General features: G+C 34.7%; 1 protein-coding gene and 1 pseudogene across 5 annotated transcripts; one reads left to right on the forward strand and one right to left on the reverse strand.

Moving 5' to 3' along the window:
* Positions 1–1,215: 1,215 nt before the first annotated feature.
* LOC110794023 (deoxyhypusine synthase-like) lies at positions 1,216–2,838 on the reverse strand (annotated as a pseudogene).
* Positions 2,839–9,499: 6,661 nt separating this feature from the next.
* Positions 9,500–17,506, forward strand: LOC110794024 (probable beta-D-xylosidase 5). 5 transcript variants are annotated; one of them, XM_056836712.1, is made up of 7 exons: positions 9,506–9,798; positions 10,481–10,785; positions 10,902–10,990; positions 11,113–11,275; positions 11,431–11,528; positions 11,619–11,876; positions 16,488–17,506. In XM_056836712.1, exons 4-7 carry the CDS (start codon positions 11,184–11,186, stop codon positions 16,553–16,555), a joined length of 516 nt encoding a protein of 171 aa, XP_056692690.1. In that variant the 5' UTR covers positions 9,506–9,798; positions 10,481–10,785; positions 10,902–10,990; positions 11,113–11,183; the 3' UTR covers positions 16,556–17,506. The 5 variants fall into 5 exon arrangements, 4 of the variants coding, with proteins under 4 accessions (XP_056692690.1, XP_056692689.1, XP_056692691.1 ...); XM_056836711.1 differs by having other exon boundaries at positions 10,902–10,979; XM_056836713.1 differs by having other exon boundaries at positions 10,902–10,957.
* The last annotated feature ends 1,776 nt before the right edge of the window (positions 17,507–19,282 follow it).

A 19,282-nucleotide genomic window follows, 5' to 3' on the forward strand; every position in this document is an offset into this window, starting at 1 on the left:
CAATTATTTATGCTGAGCTAGTAAGGATATCCTGCCTCTGGAGTTATCGAAGAGCGAGTACTCCTCTCGGTAGTTACAGTCCCCCGCACCTTCAATCTCTACCCTGCGGGTGTACGTTGAGCGATCCCCACCACCAGGGATCACAAGGGAACCTACGGCCGTCGTGGTCAAACATAATTGCACTCCCTTTATGTCACGATAATCGGGTTTTGTCAGTTTTTCTCATTGTCGTTAAAAACTGAATGGCGACTCCTATCACTACTAGAAAAAAGCTTTATAACGACGAACTTTTTTGTCGTAATAGGTCCAAAAAGTGGTCGTTAAAACCTTTAACGACAAACTAAGTTCGTCGTTGGTTTTGTCGTAACAGGTTCTGAGGTTATTGGTTTTAACGACGACGTTCGTCGTGAATTTTACACGACAAAATGATAGTTCGTCGTTACTTATTTAACGACAAAATGAACGTTTGTCGTTATGTATTAACGACGATTTGTTTTGTTGTCGTTATAGGTATTTTTTTAATGTCGAACATATAGAGAAGAACGACAAACAATGTTGACGTAAAAAGAGGTTAAATTTGTATTTTGACTTTTCTTGCAACGACAAAATATTTTGTCGTAATCATTATTACACAAAACTAATAGTAGTTTGTCGTTAATGTAAGTATTCTGCAACCTGCTATTTTGTTCAAAATCATAAAAAAATATAATAATAATTTCATTCAGCATAATAAACATTTTATCATATCTGATATATAAAATCAAGTTCAGTGAGTCAAAACAACCATTCTAATAAGATAATCACATGTTCTTACTTAGGTGAAATCTATAACTCTTTTTTCTTAAACTAAAACAAAGAAAAACTACACCAAAGATCATGTGTAAGATCATGTGTAGCTGCTTCCCGTGTTCAAGCATTTGCCATTTCTGATAGGATAGGATCATCAAGCAGTTGACATCAGCATTTCTAATCCTTCTTGTGCAGTAGGAATAGTATCATTAGCCTGTGACAATCTTTAAGATGTATCTTTAAGTTGTATTCCTCCTCGCAAACCTATAACCCAATGCTAGAGACTTGGATTTAACCTTTATGAGACAAAACAAACAACATAAATAAAATGAAAATTACATCCGTAGCAATTGTAGGTAAGTATTATCAAAGTCACCTAAAGAAAGTCAACCCTCAATTCATTCTCTTTGCATTACCATGTATCGCCTATTTTCTTGAATTGCTTGATATGCGATTCAATCCTTTCGAGCGTAATTTAGCTCCAGGTAAGGAAAATCACCTTTAAATGTAGGTGCAAGACATTTTATAAGATCTTCTTCTACGCCGCCTGTAGTAGTTACAACAACATCGACCTGAATATAAGCAAATACCAAACTTTTTAGTCAAATACTCCAATCTAAGAGAGTAGGAAAAAAATTAGAATACTAAACTATTTGTTGCATAACATGGTCATGATACTATGGTAAAGTACAGAGACGTATAGTGTGTGCAAAACGCAGCTTTCAATTGACAGTTCAAATGGCTGAAAATAGCTAAGAGAAATAATTAATCAATAATTCAAATTAGATAGACTACACAGTATTTTATGCTTCGAATCATGATCAACAGCCACAATTTATGTTTTTGACAGACCTACAGAGTATCAAACCAGAAATTCGGCAAAGAACAGAAAATCAAATCCAAGATTTGTTCAGAGAATTCTACTCTTTTGGTTTCCCCTTGTCTTTTTGTGTTTGAATAACTACTTTCCAAAGTCTTATATTAGTTCATGGAAAGCATTTCGTGAGCAACAAAACTTAAGGAGTGAAGGGTTCCCCTGAAGAAAAAGAAAAACAAACTATATTATTTCATTAACACTACCTCCCAGCAACAAAAGTAATGTGCAGAATGGTTCCTTAGCCCCTCCTTTAACTAAATTTCCTCCCAACTTGTTACCTTATAAACGGATCAAAAACAACAACTCCAACATGTGACAACCATTATTATAGCCATTCTAAGTCTTTCTGGCATCACAATGATACAGCCGAACTATAAAGAGCGAGGGAATGTAATTGCGGGTGTTTGAATTAATGGCTCACTTCCTGCCTTCTTATCGAACAACAGAAGTTCCCCCTCAAAAAAAATCAAACCACAGAAGTGCAATCTCTGTGCAAGCATGTTATTTTCCATTCTATTGTTTTACGTAAATCTTATACATCTATCCCCTAAACAAGACTACAAGAGTACCCAAGAAAATATTAAGCACTTAATCTACAGAAAGATATAGCTGGAAGTCTGGAACAGCCAAGTCCACATCTCTTTTCATGTTCAAATGAGAAAAAAACAGGAAAAAAAAATTTAAAATAAAGCATATTAGAAAAACTTTGAAGGTTATCTCACCATATGATGAACAAGATATCGTACATTGTCACGGAAACTGGAAGAGATAAGATTCGACGTAAAATCTAAGAATATTTTGTACCTCACAGACTCCCTAAAAACATGATTCCTCTCTTCTTCCCTGCAATCTTCAGCTGCTATTTCATTTGCCAGTCGCCAATCTAGCTTTGAACCACGAAACACCTAAAACCAACACGATACAAAAACAAGCAGACGCGTAAAACTGTATTTCACACTAAAACTCTAGCTTACCATTTCATTAACAGCATCAAAAGCTTCTCCGAGATTCGATGCTTGGAAACTGGTGGAGACCAACGATTTAAAAATCTGGGGATAGTTAACTCCTTGATTAAAATCATAACCCTCAATCTTAATACATTTCCCTTCTAGGGTTTCTGACTCCTTGAACACCACGGAGCGAACCGACGGTAAAATAATATCATCACCCATATTTCTACACCTAATTCAAATCTACCACCACAAAAACGAGTACATTTATACAATCAATGATTCTCACTACAATTACATATTCAAAAATACGTAAAGGGACACTCAAGTAACATTAATCTTTCCTTTAACCGGAGTTCAACACCATCAGATCCTTAGCTCGTAGGTTCTAAATAAACGCATTCACAATCAAGCTATTAGAAACGCACTCTCTGAAACTCTAAACTTCCAATCTGAAAATTAACAATTAGAAATAGAAAAAAATACAAATAAACAGAGATTCAACCTATCCTAACCCATCCAAATAACCAATTTAAAGTTACTCGAGTCTCGCATATAAAAAAATACCTACGACACACAAATTTTTCGATCGAATAAGAATAAAAGAAAGAACAGAATTCAACAAGCAGTCGAAAATTAATCCCCAAAAAACTTACAAGTCAATTGAGAAAAGAGATAACGACATCCAAATTAGGAACAATTTGTGGACAATCCGCTACAGATTCACCTTCATCAACCACGCATCTTTGAAGAAAGAGAAATGAATTTAAGAATTCGAAACTTAGGCGAGTTCAATTAGAGGGTTTTGGAATTTTAGGTTAGCGGTGCCTGGAATATGAAGGATTCTGAACATAAAATTGCGCCGCATAGATTGTAACGACGAACAATTTTATTTTATATTTTCTCTTTTTTTTTTACTACTAAACAATAGCGACAAGGTAATCTACGGGTCGTAATAGATTAATGCGCTACTCATTTTCACGACATATTATTTAAGTTGTCGGCAATAGGTTGTCGTTAAACATCCATTTTCTAGTAGTGTATATTACTAGTCAATTGGGTGTAAACTCACAGGAAATCCAATTACACTTGATTTGACAAAAAGAAGCGTCACACCCACGAGGGACGAGGTCACGCATTAGCCTCGTGCTTTTTCGACCGCCTCACATGGTCTAGGAAATGCAGTAGGTCAAGATGACATGGGAGAGTTGCTAAGAGCAGGTTTTGGTGTTGACAATTCAGAGTCGCATAATGAATCGCAAGACATGCCCGAAGATGAAGTTTTTTATGACATGCATGAGGAGTTTTATTTTCATTGTTAGGTAGATAATGAATTTCCATCAAGTAACTCAGGTGAAGAAGATGCTAAGTGTAAACGACTAATGGAAGCCGCTGATGAGGGTTTATATGAGGGATGCCTACTTTCTCAAAGTTATCCTTTATTTTACACTTATTTCACCTTAAGTGTATGTTCCACTGGTCCGCATGGTCATTTACTAAATTGCTTGAACTTCTAATAGACACATTTCCTCAAATTAAGGAGTTTCCATCGTCTTATTATGAAGGAAAGAAGATAGTGAACGATTTGGGGTTAGGATATGAGAAAATCGATGCATGTCCAAATAATTACATTTTATATTGGGGTGTATTGGCAGACAAAGATGAGTGTCATGTTTTCCATACATCAAGGTGGAAAAAAGTGAAAGAAAAGGAGGATAATAAAAGTGAGAAAGGAAAGAAAATATGTAAGAAGGGCGAGCCAGCTAAAGTAATGCGATAGAGACTTTATATGTCATCTAAAACAGCTAAGGATATGAGATGGCATTTTGAACATGAAGATGATAAGATCTTAAGGCACCCGTCGGATGGTGAGGCTTGGAAAATTTTTGATAAAAGATATGTAGAATTCGCCGAAGATCCTCGTAGTGTTAGACTAGGTCTAGCAAGTGATGGTTTCAATCCATATAGTCTAATGAATACCAATTATTGTACATGGCCGGTGATTTTGTTTCCTTATAATTTGCCACCGTGGCTTTGTATGAAGCCATCATCATTCATTTTGTCCTTGCTTATTCCCGAAAAACATAGTCCTGGGATGGATATTGATGTGTATTTGCAACCAATAATCCACGAGTTAAAGTTATTGCGGGAAGGTGTTCCTGCCTTTGATGCGCATAGTGGAAATAAATTTAAGATGCGAGCAGCCTTACATTCCACTATAAACGACTTTCCGGCATATGCTATGTTGTCCGGTTGGAGTACAAGAGGTTACAAAGCTTACCCTACATGTGCCCATAATACTAATTAATATTGGTTTGGCGGCAGAATGTGCTACCCATGGCATCGAAAATGGTTGCCAATTGATCATCCTTATTGTTCTCAAGGTAATTTATTTGATGGGAAAAATGAATACGGGGTTGCTCCGGTTCCTGCAAGTGAGATAGATATTTTGAAGGAACTAGAAAAGGTTAAGTATGTTTATGGACAATCAAAGAAAATATCTAAGAAAAGAAAGAGACTTCAAGGTGGAACTTCTCATGATGAGCCGGATGATGATGATGGTGGTGAAGAGGAAGCCAATATTATTTGGAAAAAGAAAAGTCTACTATTTGAGTTGGAGTATTGGAAACATAATCCTCTAAGACATAATTTAGATGTTATGCACATTGAAAAGAATGTGTGTGACTATGTGATAGGAACTATTTTAGATATGTATAAAAGTAGAGATGATAAGCAAGCAAGACAGGCTCTCAAAGACAAAAATATAAAATCTCATCTTTGGCCTCAATCTGATCCAAATCGTGTTAATGACCATTTGCCTCCCGCTGAATAAACCATGTCTACAGAAGAGAAAGAATGTTTTTTAAGGGTCATAGAAAAGCTTAAAGTTCCAGATGGATACGGGTCTAATTTGCAAAGATGCGTAAATATTAAGCAGCGTAAACTTATTAATTTGAAAAGCCATGAAAATCATGTCCTCATGCAAGATATTCTTTCTGTTGCTTTAAGAGCATCGAATGCCACTAAAGTTATTGACTTGCTTGAGGAGTTGTCTGGCTTTTTCAAGAAGATTTATTCGACCACTATTCATTCTGATGACTTGAATACCATTCAGTCAAAGCTTGTTTGGACTCTTTGTAAGTTGGAGAAAGCTTTTTTACCAATATTCTTCACAATCATGGTTCATCTACTAATTCATCTAGTGGATGAGGTCAAACTTGGCGGACCTGTTCAATACCGATGGATGTATCCCATTGAAACGTCAATATCTCGAGCCTCTATTTTATTTTATTTTATCATTTCAATTAAAATATATTCACTATTCTTATTTTTTTCTTTCACATTCACTTTCTTCATTCTATAAAAGGTACTTGGCATTTTTGAAATCTCATGTAAGCAATAACGCCCAACCTGAAGGGTCAATTGCGGAAGGGTATCTCTTATGGGAGACAATTACATTCTGCTCTAGATATTTAGAAAGTGTCGAGACCATATTCACCCGACCTAAAAGAAATGAAGATGGTGTTCTAGACAATAACACCTATTTATATCATTCGGGTTGTCGTGTGGTTGGAAAGCAAGAAAACGTTCGTCTCGATGACAAAAGTTTAAGACAAATCCATCGCTATGTTTTGCTTCATTCAGATGAGATGAAACCGATTATTGAGTAAGTAGTGTCATGATTTAACTTAGAGTTACTAACTATTAATTTTTCAGTAACACAATTTTTTCAACGTATAAAGTGCTTTCATATGCCAAAAACGGCAAGAGGATGAATGTGGAGGAAGTCAATCCAACGAAATTGTTGAAAATGGGTGGATAATCAATGAGTTCCCTGAGTGGTTGCGAAAACAGGTTATATATATGCAGTAACCTTTTACCTTTTTTAATCTTTATTTAACCATTTTTAAAAAACATTTAGGACTATAACTTAGATGATAGTACAACAGAAGGAAAGTTGAGAAAAGCCTTGGTCGATGGTTTAAGTAATTACAGTAAAAAACTTAAAAGCGTCATTGTCAATGGCTACAAATTGATACTATGGAACGCGAGCGATTTCGCAAGACACAAAATTCTGGAGTTTTTGTGGAAGCATATGGCCAAGAGTATTATGGAAGACTCCAAGACATATTCGAATTAAATTACTATGGTTCTTTCAAGGTTATAATGTTCCGTTGTGAATGGGTTGATATACATAGGGGTTTGAAAACATACCCAAATGGTAGTGTTCGTGTAAATTTCTCGAAGTTGATGCACACTGGCCGAAATTTGCATGATGATCCATTTGTTTTTTCATCTCAAGCAAAACAATGTTTTTACATTGAGGGCCCGCCTGGATTGGGTGGAATGGGCCGAAATAATTCCAAGAGTATATTTTATGGGCTAAAAATCAAGTTTGGAATGAGGTTAATAATTTAGGCCCAAAATTATTCCCCCCCCCCCCCCAAAAAAAGAGTGTTAGCCGTTACCCTAGCCCCCCCCTAGAGTAACTGTTTGCAGGATGATATTTACCCATTCTAAAATTAGGTTTTCCGCTCAGCCGTTCACTCTTCTCCTCTCTCGACATTACATCTCTCTCCTCTCTCGACATTGCAGATCTGCAGATCCATGGAGTTTAATTAACAAGGTTTTCTCTCTCTTTCTTTCCATTTGTCTCCTCCTTCGAAATCATCTCTCAAAATTATAATTTGGTAACTTTTTATGAATCTTATATTGCAGATTTAGCCCAAATTTGCTCTTTTTGATCTACGATTTCTATCTACTGAGATCCAATTCGCGTAGCTTTACAGGTAATTTCTTTTTCACAGATCATTTTTTTGCAATTTAATTCACCTTTCCCTGCAAGTTTTAATCAATTTACGATGTTTAAGACAGACGTTCATAGCATATTGATTGCGTATTATTTGTATTTTGCTACTGCTGTTAGTCCGATTCATTTATGGGAAGTTTTAATAAATTCAGATGGCATTGATAATTGTTTGCAATCGACTTGATTCAATCCTTGTGGGGTTTCTTTCGTTTGATTGATTGATGATAATTTTGTTTAGTGCTGTTGATCAAGTGGAATTGAAGGTGATTTTACCAATGGGTGGTTTCTTTTGTACGTTTGTTGGCATATTTTTTGCTTGTGTTTCCATTTGTGTAGTTCTGTATTTCAGTTAGCTCGCCTTTTGTTGGTCTCAAGGAGTAGATTTTTTGTCAGGTTGTATTTTGTGTTGATTGTTGTTTAGTGGTTCCTCACATTGCCCAAGTTTATGCTCTCCAAATATGATGAATTTCTTTTTTATTTTCTTATAGTTGCTGCCATTTTCGTTCAAATTGCTAATTGTGGAATGTAGAGTTTAAATTCGGTGATGATGTTGTGTATGGTACAAGTAAATCTGTTGTTTTCACTTTTGATATTGTCACATTGATTTTTGATTTTGTACTCATGTTTGTATTATCTTAATAAACCTTACTGGTATGTCTATATATGTATCTGTATTTCCAATTCTAGATGCTTTGTGTCACAGTCTGGTGAATGTATTCGTGTTTGTGTAATACGAAGTACAAGACATTTTTAAGCTGATGTTAAAAAATATCCATTGATTTTGATAAGTTTCATTTTCTGAGTTTTTCTAAACAAGAACTGGTAGAGTTATTTGAAGTAATATAAGCAAATTTATTACATAGAAGTATACATTTTGAACAATCATGTTTTATAAGAGTAATATAAATGCATTTACATATGGTGAGGGGTTACCACTGGAATATTACAATGCAAGAAGGTGGTACAAAAATTAGGGAGCTAAGAACTATGTGCAAAATCATACGAGACTTAACTGAGAAGAGGAAGTTACAGTAGGTTCTAGAGATTCTACGGCAGGAAGTTACAATCATGTTTTATGTGAAATGACAGTTATTGCTAATTTCTTTTTTCATATTGATTGGCTTAGTGTTACTCTGATTTTGTTTTGCTAGTATTTTGTGAAATTGTGCAACTGATTTTTTTTGGGTATATTATTCTTCTTATATGCAGCCATGGCTCGAATGCCACTATCAAAACGTCCAAATGCGATTGTTTTACTTATTCACTTTATTAGGTTGAGGGATATGATGATGACGGTCTTTTTTTTTAACGTTATGTCTATACTTGAATCTATGAAAATACCACGTAAAAAAAATGTGCATTCTGCTAAAAGAACCCTTGTTCGAGGATTAAAGAATATAAAGGAGTTTCTTCGAGATGAACTTAGTTGTTTTGACCAACTTAGAATGGACAACCATACATTTCACACATTATGTCAAATGCTTCGCAACCATGGGGGTTTAAAAGAATCAAAAAACATGTTTGTGGAAGAGAGAGTTGCAATTTTTTTGAATATATTGGGTCATGATTTAAAACAAAGGTTGATCGTAAGACGTTTAAGAAGGTCAAAAGAAACTATTACCAAAAACTTTCGTAAAGTGTTGAGATGTGTTTTGAGATTACACAAAATCTTAATAAAGACTCTAGAGCCTGTTCAAGATGATTGCACGGATGAGAGATGAAAGTGGTTTAAGGTAGATAAATATTTTTAGTTAGGTTTCTATTTAGGTAATTTTTTTATACCATTTGCTTGTAGAACTGCATAGGGGCTTTAGATGGAACATACATCAAATTGAGGGTTCTAGATATTGACAAACCTAGATATCGAACAAGAAAAGGGGATATACACTAGAGGAAAAATCGCCATGTGCTTCCCTTCAAGTGCTGGTCATTTACTAAATTGGCAGCACTTGAGGACATAAAACAAAAAGAACAAATACATTTTCACAAGTGCGAGCTTATTTTAAAAAATTGGCAGCACTTGAGTTCAAGTGCGGGCTCATTTGTAAAATGAGCCGCACAAAATATTTTCCAAAAATATTCATTTCCTGCTTCTCTCTCCTCCCTATTCTCTGGTTACTGTAACCTAACTCCAATTTCCCGCTTATCTCTCTTCCCCTCTCTGGTTTCTCTCCTTCCCCTCTCTGGTTCTTCTCCGGGCGCGAAATTCAGACTCACACCACTCACTGCACACACCGCACAGGCGCACAACTTTTCCCCCACCGCCGCGTCACCGTTGCTGTCTCCTACCGCCGAGTTGCCGCTGTTGTCTCGCACCGCCGAGTTGCCGATGTTGTTCCCCCACCGCCGCGTCGCTCCTCCTTATCTCTCTTGTAAGTTTGTAATTTAAATTTAATTACTTTCTATAAGATTGTTACACGAATTGTTAAAGGAAATGACGAGATTCATCATGAAATATTAAGATGAGGAAGAATTACATCCTTCCATATTAAGATGTATTCCAAGTTTAATTTGAAAGATTTAAGTTTTATTTTTGTTGTTTATGGAATAGATTTATGAGAATTAGGTGAATTAGGTCTCTATACTTCCCGATAAATTGCAACAATTAGGATCAAATGTGCTGTAATTTCCGATTTAGGTTTTCTGATGATTGTTTTGGAATTGAATCATGCGTTTTACTTGTTAAAATTGGTGTAGAAATCTGGGTCGATGTACTAATTCTTCAAGCTGAATCATATTTATTTTCCCTGTTGACCGTGTTGTTATTGCCTATATTCTCTTCTAGTAGCCATTACTTACTAGTAACTAGTAGCCATTACTTACCAGTAACTTTTAGTCTTTCACAATATGCGTCATCTTCTCTCCTTCGTCGATGTAACTGATTCTTCAAGTTGAAATCATTCAGTTTCTTAATGCAGATTGCATATCAGCCGTAAATACGGATTTGTTAGCACTCAACACTAATAAAACTGCATGATTTACTGTCATTATATGATGAGTTTATCAACTGAGTATGTCATATGGCCTTAAAGTTTTGGTTATTGTATGTGACAGAATAAAGGAGGAATGGGATTTGGCACTTATAAATGTAGTCACAGTAGCAGCATGCAATTTAGTAGTTGTTTGGTCACTTGCTCCATGTTGGTTATTTGCCAACACCTTCAGCTCTGGTCTGCAGAATAGACTGTAGAAGCTCCCACACTACGTATTTGAAGCAAGTTAATGTTATATGGAATTTGATCTACAGAAAAAATTCAGTCTCTTATGTACAAGGCTGTACAGATTAGTTTAGTCGGATTTACAGCAGGGGCACTCCAAAGTGTCATGTTGAATATTTGTACTAAAGGGAAAGACAGAAGGTTAGTTTTATCATTTTAATATTCCGGGATTGGTGTGCTTGTTACTTTTTCATAGCAGTGTTGGTGGTCTTTTAAGAATGTAGAGGTCACTTTCTGACAGCTTCATTGCTATACAGATTTTGATGTTCAATTGAACAATAATCAATCAGATTACTTCAGAGCTCTTTACATGGTGGGTGATAATCCAATTAAAGGTGCAAGACATGTTAGTTTCTCTATACTATCATTCATGTTGTTGTTCTTGTTCAAGTGTGTTGCTATGCAGAGATGTATGTTTTTTTGGATGCATTACTAATAAATATGTCTCTTTCACTTGTTTTGTTCCAGGTTCGAGCTGAATTTTTCTGCAATGGTATTGGGCACTTATGCCTTGACAGAATCAATTTTTCAGTAGTGTTATGTGCTCATACAACATAGTGAATGGAATTCCAACTTGTGCTGACGCCAATCTTCTTAAAGGAACTGTCAGAGAGCAATGGGGTTTAGATGGGTTTGTACACTTTTTCATGTACCTTTTTATGATGTCTAACAAATAAGTATATTTTGTTTGTTACTACATAGTTTGTATATTTATCTTTATTTCATTCGTTAATACATGAAATTTAGAACGTGCATGTGTATACTAACGTTTTCCTTGAATTATAGTTATGTTGTCACTGACTGTGATTCTATCCAAGTGTTGTATGAGTCTATCAATTACACAACTACACCAGAGGATGCAGTTGCCGATGCATTGAAAGAAGGTACATTACACTTATTTCTGAAACTTAGAATTTAGTTTTATACTGCAGTCTGCAGCAAGTGACTATACATTTTCATAATCATGCATGCAGGAGTTAACATGAATTGTGGAGATTATCTACGTAAGTACACGGTGAGAGCAGTTAACCAGAGAAAGGTGTCGGAATCAGTTGTAGACCAGGCCTTGATATACAACTACGTAGTCCTCATGCGACCTGGGTTCTTTGATGGGAATCCCAAAACGCACCCCTTTGGAAAACTAAGGCCGTCTGATGTATGTGCAGAAGATCACAAAAAGTTGGCCCTTGATGCAGCAAAGCAAGGGATAATGTTTGGACATCACAATCCAAGTAAGTTTAAACAACTTTATATATATATATATATATATATATATATATATATATATATATATATATATATATTTATATATTGTTTACCTTGAAGCCTAATTACTTATTTAAATTAAGCCATGTACTTGTGTACCATTTTCAAACTCAAATGTGCTTCAGTTCGTTTAATGAAGTTCACAAGAAATAAATATTCATAAATTATATATATGATCAAACAAGCCGTAAATGTGTATATCTTGACCAAAGTAGGCGAGAAAAAGTCTTTGAAAGATTATACTAAGTATAATGAACATGTAAATGGTTTCAAATACTTTTTTAAGTTCATTAGTTGAAACTTAGGAGCGAAATAAGTCATTTTACTAAAAATATGAACTATATAATGAACAAACGAGCCTTAAATGTGCATAACATGACCAAAGTAGGTGACAATGAGTGTTTGAAACATAAAACTAAGTATATTAAACATCTAAAGGGTTTTAAATACTTATTTAGGTTCATTGGTTGAAAGTTGAAATCAAAATAAGCCTTTTTAGTCAAAATGTGACCTATAATGATCAAACGAGCTTTAAATGTGTATAAGTTAACCAAAGTAGGTGAGAATAAGTCTTTGAAATATTATACTAAGTCTAATGAACATGTAAATGGTTTCAAATACTTATTTAAGTTCATTAGTTGAAACTTACGAGCGAAATAAGCCATTTTAAGTCAAAATATGAACTATAATGTACATATGAGCCTTAAATGTGCAGAACATGATCAAAGTAGGTGACAATGAGTGTTTGAAACATAAAACTAAGTATATTTAACATCTAAAGGGTTTGAAATACTTATTTAAGTTCATTGGTTGAAAGTTGGAATCGAAATAAGCCATTTTAGTTAAAATGTGACCTATAATGATCAAACGAGCCGTAAATGTGTACAACTTGACCAAAGTAGGTGAGAATAAGTCTTTGAAACATTATATTAAGTATAATGAACATGTAAATGGTTTCAAATACTTATATAAGTTCATTAGTTGACACTTAGGAGCGAAATAAGCATTTTAGTCAAAATATGAATTATAATGAACAAACGAGCCTTAAATGTGCATAACATGACCAAAGTAGGTGAGAATGAGTGTTTGAAACATAAAACTAAGTACATTAAACATCTAAAGGGTTTAAAATACTTATTTAGGTTCATTGGTTGAAAGTTGGAATCGAAATAAGTCATTTTAGTCAAAATGTGACCTATAATGATCTAACGAGCCTTAAATGTGTATAAGTTGACCAAAGTAGGTGAGAATAATACTTTGAAATATTATACTATGTCTAATGAACATGTAAATGGTTTCAAATACTTATTTAAGTTCCTTAGTTGAAAATTAGGAGCGAAATAAGCCATTTTAGTCAAAATTTGAACTATAATGAACAATCGTACCTTAAATGTGCATAACATGACCAAAGTAGGTGAGAATGAGTGTTTGAAACATAAAACTAAGTATATTAAACATCCAAAAGTTTTAAAATACTTATTTAGGTTCATTGGTTGAAAGTTAGGAGAGAAATAAGCCATTTTTATTATTATAAGGTTCATTATTTCATTGTTGTGAGCAAATTATGTCTTACTTTAATGTACCCTACAATATTTATAATATAACTAACATATTTTTTTTTTCTCGATGGTTTATATATCTTCTTTAGGTATTCAACAATCTGAGGGAGCAGCCTTTTAGCATTGAGTAGATAAATGAAGTTCGAGAAAAGTTCGCAAATATCATTACCATTTATTGTCTTTGATATTTTCTTGTAGTGAATCTTAGATTATGGATGATAGTTTTTCATAGGATTGTAATGTAATAAATTTTTATATTTATAATTATATAATATTCAATTTAATTATCTATATAATTGGATACTTTTATGTGATGTATGGAGGTTAACTAGTGGTGGTCTAATTGTATAATATATGTAGCAGGGATATCAGTTATATAACAAATTTCTAGATCAAGTGCGGCTCATTTATATATCAAGTGCGGCTCTTTTTTATGCTTGTGCTGCCCATTTTTATGTCAAGTGCGGGCTATTTTCCAAAACTGGCAGCACAAAATTTGTCAAGTGCGGGCTCATTTTCAAAATTGGCAGCACAAACTTTGTCAAATGCGGGCTCATATTGCAAAATTGGCAGCACCAAGTTTGTCAAGTGCGGGCTCATTTTATAAATTGTCAGCACTTGAAGTATCAAGGCAGCACTTGAGAAACATCAAGTGCGGGCAGGCCATGTGCTGCACATGTAAAAGCCCGCACTTAACCCCTTAAAATGAGCCCGCACTTGAGCTTTTTTCATCTAGTGATAGCAACAAATGTTTTAGCCACTTTTTCCATTGATATGCAATTTACTTACTTTTTACCTGGGTGGGAAGGTTCTACCGCGGATTGTAGAATTCTTCGGGATGTCATTAGTAGAAGACATCCAATTAAAGTTCCTCGTGGTGAGATATTATATTTATAGTTTGACTTTAAGCTCCATTTAATATAATTGATTTTTATTAAATGTTTGAAAATATTTATAGGAAATTATTATTTGGTTGATGCTGGGTATACGAATGGGGAAGGCTTTCTTGCTCCATATAGGGGTCAAAGATATCATCTTAAGGAATGGAGGGAGGGCTACCAACTAGCTACTCCAGAGGAGTATTTTAACATTAAACACTCGGGTGCTAGAAACGTAATTGAGAGGTGTTTTGGGTTGCTTAAGATGCGCTGGGCGATACTTCGAAATTGTGGCTTTTATGGCATCGAAACGCATGCGGATATTATAAGTGCGTGTTGTCTTCTCCATAATCTTATTCGTACAGAAATGACATTTGATCCATTTGAACCTTTATTGGATACTGATTTTGGAAGACAATTCATGGATGATGATGATGATGATTACATCAATATTCTTGAAACGTCTAATGCGTGGATCGTTTGGAGAGATAACCTTGCTCGCCAAATGTTTGACAATTGGCAACTTCATAAGGTCTAATGTATGGTACTTCCTCTCTATTTATTATTATTATTTTGTATGTTTGTTATGCCTGTTTTCACTAAAGATTACTGCTTCTTTGTTGGGGCAAGTGAATTCACTGGATGTCAACTTAGGGACTGTGTATGGTACTTTAGTTCACAAATAACAAGTCATGGGAATTTTTGCAAATTAAATAAGTATTGCTGTATATTCATAACTCATCTCCTTGATATTCTCTGATTTGTCTTGTTTTTATCATTGGTTATTAAGGTGGTTCTGCGAATAGTGCTGTGAATTATGTAACTCTATGCATCCACATGCATAAGGAGCCAAACATGTTTCTTAATGTGAGATCAGTAAGGTCATAACACTTCGAATATCTTTTCTGTACTGAGTTACTGAAACTTGTCTATAAAGAAATGGGAAACACTCATCTTTAGCTTTGTATTTTCAGACCTCTGGGGTATACACCCAACATTATTGTGTTTGTGTACCTGACATTAGTAAACAAGCGCTTATATTGTAGGAATTTATAGCTTTATATATCTATCTGCTTTTGATTGTACAATCTGGTTTTATTCATGCCGGCCTGCATACTGATAAGAAAATGAAGGTGATATATTCTGGTGATTAATGTTCTGAATGACATGGATAAGAATGTCACTACTCCAATCTCGAGATAAACTTAAACTTCCTCTTGGGGTTCATTTCTATGTACTATTGAGTCTAATGAACATTACTATGTGGCTTTAACTATAGTATATTTCTCTTGGAATTTGTAGCATTTCAAAAATGAATGGAAGTGAGAAGAATGCTCCAACGAGATGGATTGGGGAGGAAGATGATTTGTTGGTCCAATTTCTGGTTGAAATGAATACAGACGGGAAATGAAAAGCTGAAGGTGGATTTAAAAGTGGTTATTTGACTCATTTAGAGAAACTATTTGGTGAAAAGATGCCTGAAGCTAGATTAAGAGATACGAATATTGATTCAAGGTTGAGTTATTTGAAGAAACGGTTTAATGCATTACTGGAAATCAAGCATAAAGGTAGTGGTTTCGGATGGGATGATAATTTGAAGATGGTGACCGGTGACTGTAGTTTGTTTGATGATTGGGCTAAGGTAATTTTTTTTAATAATGGTAATGTATATATTTCAACTGCCGAGCATAATGTATGTGTATACATTACATTTCACCTGAATAATTTCAACTAAATTTGGTGGCCATTTATTTTTTTTCTTGCTTCACTGCCAAAAAAAACCTACTGAAACATAAGTTTGGGAATTACCAAACTACTGTATATCAAATGTGGGTATTTGTATATGTTAAGCACTTTATTTCCATAATGGTTGTGTGAGATAATATCTCAATCTCCTCCATCTGTCAATGATATTGTTAACTATGTCTTTTCTAGCTTTGATTTTTCCCCCAAGATATGTCTTTTCTATTGGGTTAGTATTTAATTTCTGTTTCTCTTTTATGTTAACTTGTTTGGTGGTTGTAAGTTTGCTTCTTCCTACTAATGGAGGTGGGTTTTGCATCTTTTTCGAAGACTATGCTATCCTGTTATTTACTCTTTGATTTCATACTCTTGTGTTAAATTGACGGAGCTTAGATAGTGAATCTATTTATTCTTTTACAGAGTCACAAAGAAGCAAAAGGCTTGTATCGGAAACCATTTCCTTAGTTTGACAATCTTGAAGAAGTCTTTGCAAAGGACAGAGCAACTGGAATGAAGTCTGCATTGCCACTTGACAGATATGATCAAGAGAGTGTTCAAGAAACCACCCAAGAAGCTACATCTATAAAGCCAAATGAAGTTGAGGTGTCAAGGGAGGTGTCTAATGAAGTATCTACTGAAGTGTCTGGAACTAGTAAAAGGAGTATAGACGAGGGCTCATCTAAGCAACCAACTAAAAAGAAATTGCGAACGACCAACAAAGAGATTCAAAATGTTCAAAAAAATCTTGAATTAATGATGGGAAAGATGCTGGAGAATAGCAATACTCAGATTGACAAGTTGGTAAGTGTTCTTGAAGCCCTCAAAAATGTTAAGATTGGTTTACGTGAAGAGTTGGGGAAAGTTCCTGGTATTTCAAGGCTCAATGCTCTTTCTTTGTGTGTTAAGATGACTGAAGATGAGATTGTTATTTTCCGAGACTTGGTTGATGACGATGAGAAATATGATTTCCTATCAATCATTTTAGAAAAATCTTAAGAGGTTTATATGTTGGATAATTTTGATCTTAGACATTGAGTTTGTATTTAATTTGACTTTTTGATTGTGTCCTGAACTGTGTGGGACTGTGAGTAAGCAGCAGGCTGCCCCTGCATGTTGTAATACAGAGTTGATTGCATCCCAGGATGATCCCTGTGGTTCTGAATCCAAACTGTTTGTTATACAGAGCAATTATTTCCCTCATACCAATCCGAATATTTTTTTAAGCCCATTATTTGTTACCCTCATAACAAACCCATGAAATTTTTATGCCCAGTAAATATTTCCCCCTAGATTAATACTCAAGTAACTGTTGCAGCCTAATCATTATCCCCTTAACCATTACACTAAATCCAGGCGGTCCCTGAGGATGAGATACAACAAGGATGGTTGCATGTTGTTAAGACTAAGCCTAGGGACTTCTTTGATATAGGCGATGATGATCCTTAACATTATGCTCTTACTCCAACATTATTATGTATTGATTTCAAATGAATGGATTTCTTTTTTTATATGTTATTTTGAGAATTCCTTTCTTTCTAGAAGCATCCTTAGTGTATATATGTCACTGGTAGAAATATCTTTCTAGAAATCTCTTCAGTGTATGTCTTTCTTTGGTAAGTTCTTTCTTTCTAGATATTACTTTGGTAGTTTCTATTTTCAATAGTTAAAGGGTGGATTTTATGTGTTTGTTGGTTCTATGTAGTTAAAGGCTGCAAATGAGTGCAAAGAATAAGCTGTAGATGATATGTTGTATAGTTGCTTACAGCCCCCTCCAAGTCTTGAAAGCTTAACAATTTTCCATTGGAAGGGAGTTGGGCTTCCGCAACATGTGGTTGTTGGATTTCTTGTCTTCCGTAACCTTGTTTCTTTACATATTGAGGACTGTTGTTGCTGTATGCATCTATAGATTTTTGTATTGTCTTTTATTTTTTGTAAGTCTTTTTAGACATTTACTTCAGTTTGCCTATAAAATTTGCAAAAGCACAAGCAATATCTGGGAACGATCATCACCAAAAGGCAGCACTAAGGCAAAAAGAAGAGGACCTTGTAAGTAGAGTTTGTTGGTGTCTATCTTCTGTTATAATATCTTTCTATCAATTTATGCGATTTCCAATGAGAAGCTTATAATGGCATGAGGTTTAGTATAATGCTAATAATAGAGTTCAGTTGATCGTGGTAAGGATTGACTCCCTAGGTTGTCGTATTGGACTTGGGGTTAAAAAGAAGAGCCTGTCAGTTTGAAGGCATGTTCGTTTAATGTATACATTGAGGAATATTCATTTTTTACCACCAGCATCTGAATCTTGTATGACTTTTTGGCAGTTTGAAGGTAATCCCTTCCAGCTATTGAGAATGCTAAGGGGTGCGACCTTAGTCTTAGAGAGCTTGTTTAGGCCAGCAGAACATGTAGGATTGGAGACAAGCGGAATTTTGTTTTATTTATGACGTTTGGGTGATTTGGTTCCTTTTAGGGTTGATGTATTGTTCTTCGTTTGATTTAACGTAATGTTAGGTTGATTTTGTTGTTTTTAGATGTCATTTAGGTCGACATTTTTGTATTTTGTGGCCAAATTGGTTCGGGTTTGTGGAATTGACTCGATTGTTTTTTATTGATTTTTGTGTAATTAAATCCCGTGAAACTCATATTTGATTATCACTTCGTTCTATGTGTTTTGGTTCATTGGTTCTCTGATATGATATTATCTGATTGTGTATCCTTTTCTATGTATTTTTCTCTACATTATGGTGTATGATTTGTATAGTCTTCCTGCTATCTTGAATAGATCTTAGCTTCAACAAGTTAACATGCAACATTCCATATAGCTACCAAACTTTGTACTTACTGCGAAATTTATAAGCAACTACACCAGTGGTATGAATCCACACATGTATCTAGATGATGACAAGCCATATGTTGTTTATGCTTTTATCATGCAGTACGTAGTACAAGATTAGGATGAAAATATGCATGCACCTTGATATTGCTGAAGGAAAGTCGTCTTGAGTTCCTGTAAAAAAAATAGATTAAGTTGCTTGATTTCTTGACTGTGAGTAAGTGACAATGGAAAAACTGGTTCATCCTGTTGTACTGGCCTTTCTTGCAGTCTTTTGAATTCATAATCGAGTCAAATTTTTTTTTTTGTGAATTTCATATTACAATATTATGGAAATAGTACCTGGATATTTTAATTT

Source organism: Spinacia oleracea, chromosome 2 (assembly GCF_020520425.1).
Source record: "Spinacia oleracea cultivar Varoflay chromosome 2, BTI_SOV_V1, whole genome shotgun sequence".
In the NCBI taxonomy this organism is placed as follows: domain Eukaryota; kingdom Viridiplantae; phylum Streptophyta; class Magnoliopsida; order Caryophyllales; family Amaranthaceae; genus Spinacia; species Spinacia oleracea.

Coding starts and splice junctions, on each gene's coding strand:
- LOC110794024 (XM_056836712.1), top strand. CDS start 11,184: ATGTGCTCATACAACATAGTGAATGGAATTCCAACTTGTGCTGACGCC. Junction 11,529..11,618: donor TGCCGATGCATTGAAAGAAG/GTACATTACACT, acceptor TCATGCATGCAG/GAGTTAACATGAATTGTGGA. Junction 11,877..16,487: donor GTTTGGACATCACAATCCAA/GTAAGTTTAAAC, acceptor GAGCTTAGATAG/TGAATCTATTTATTCTTTTA.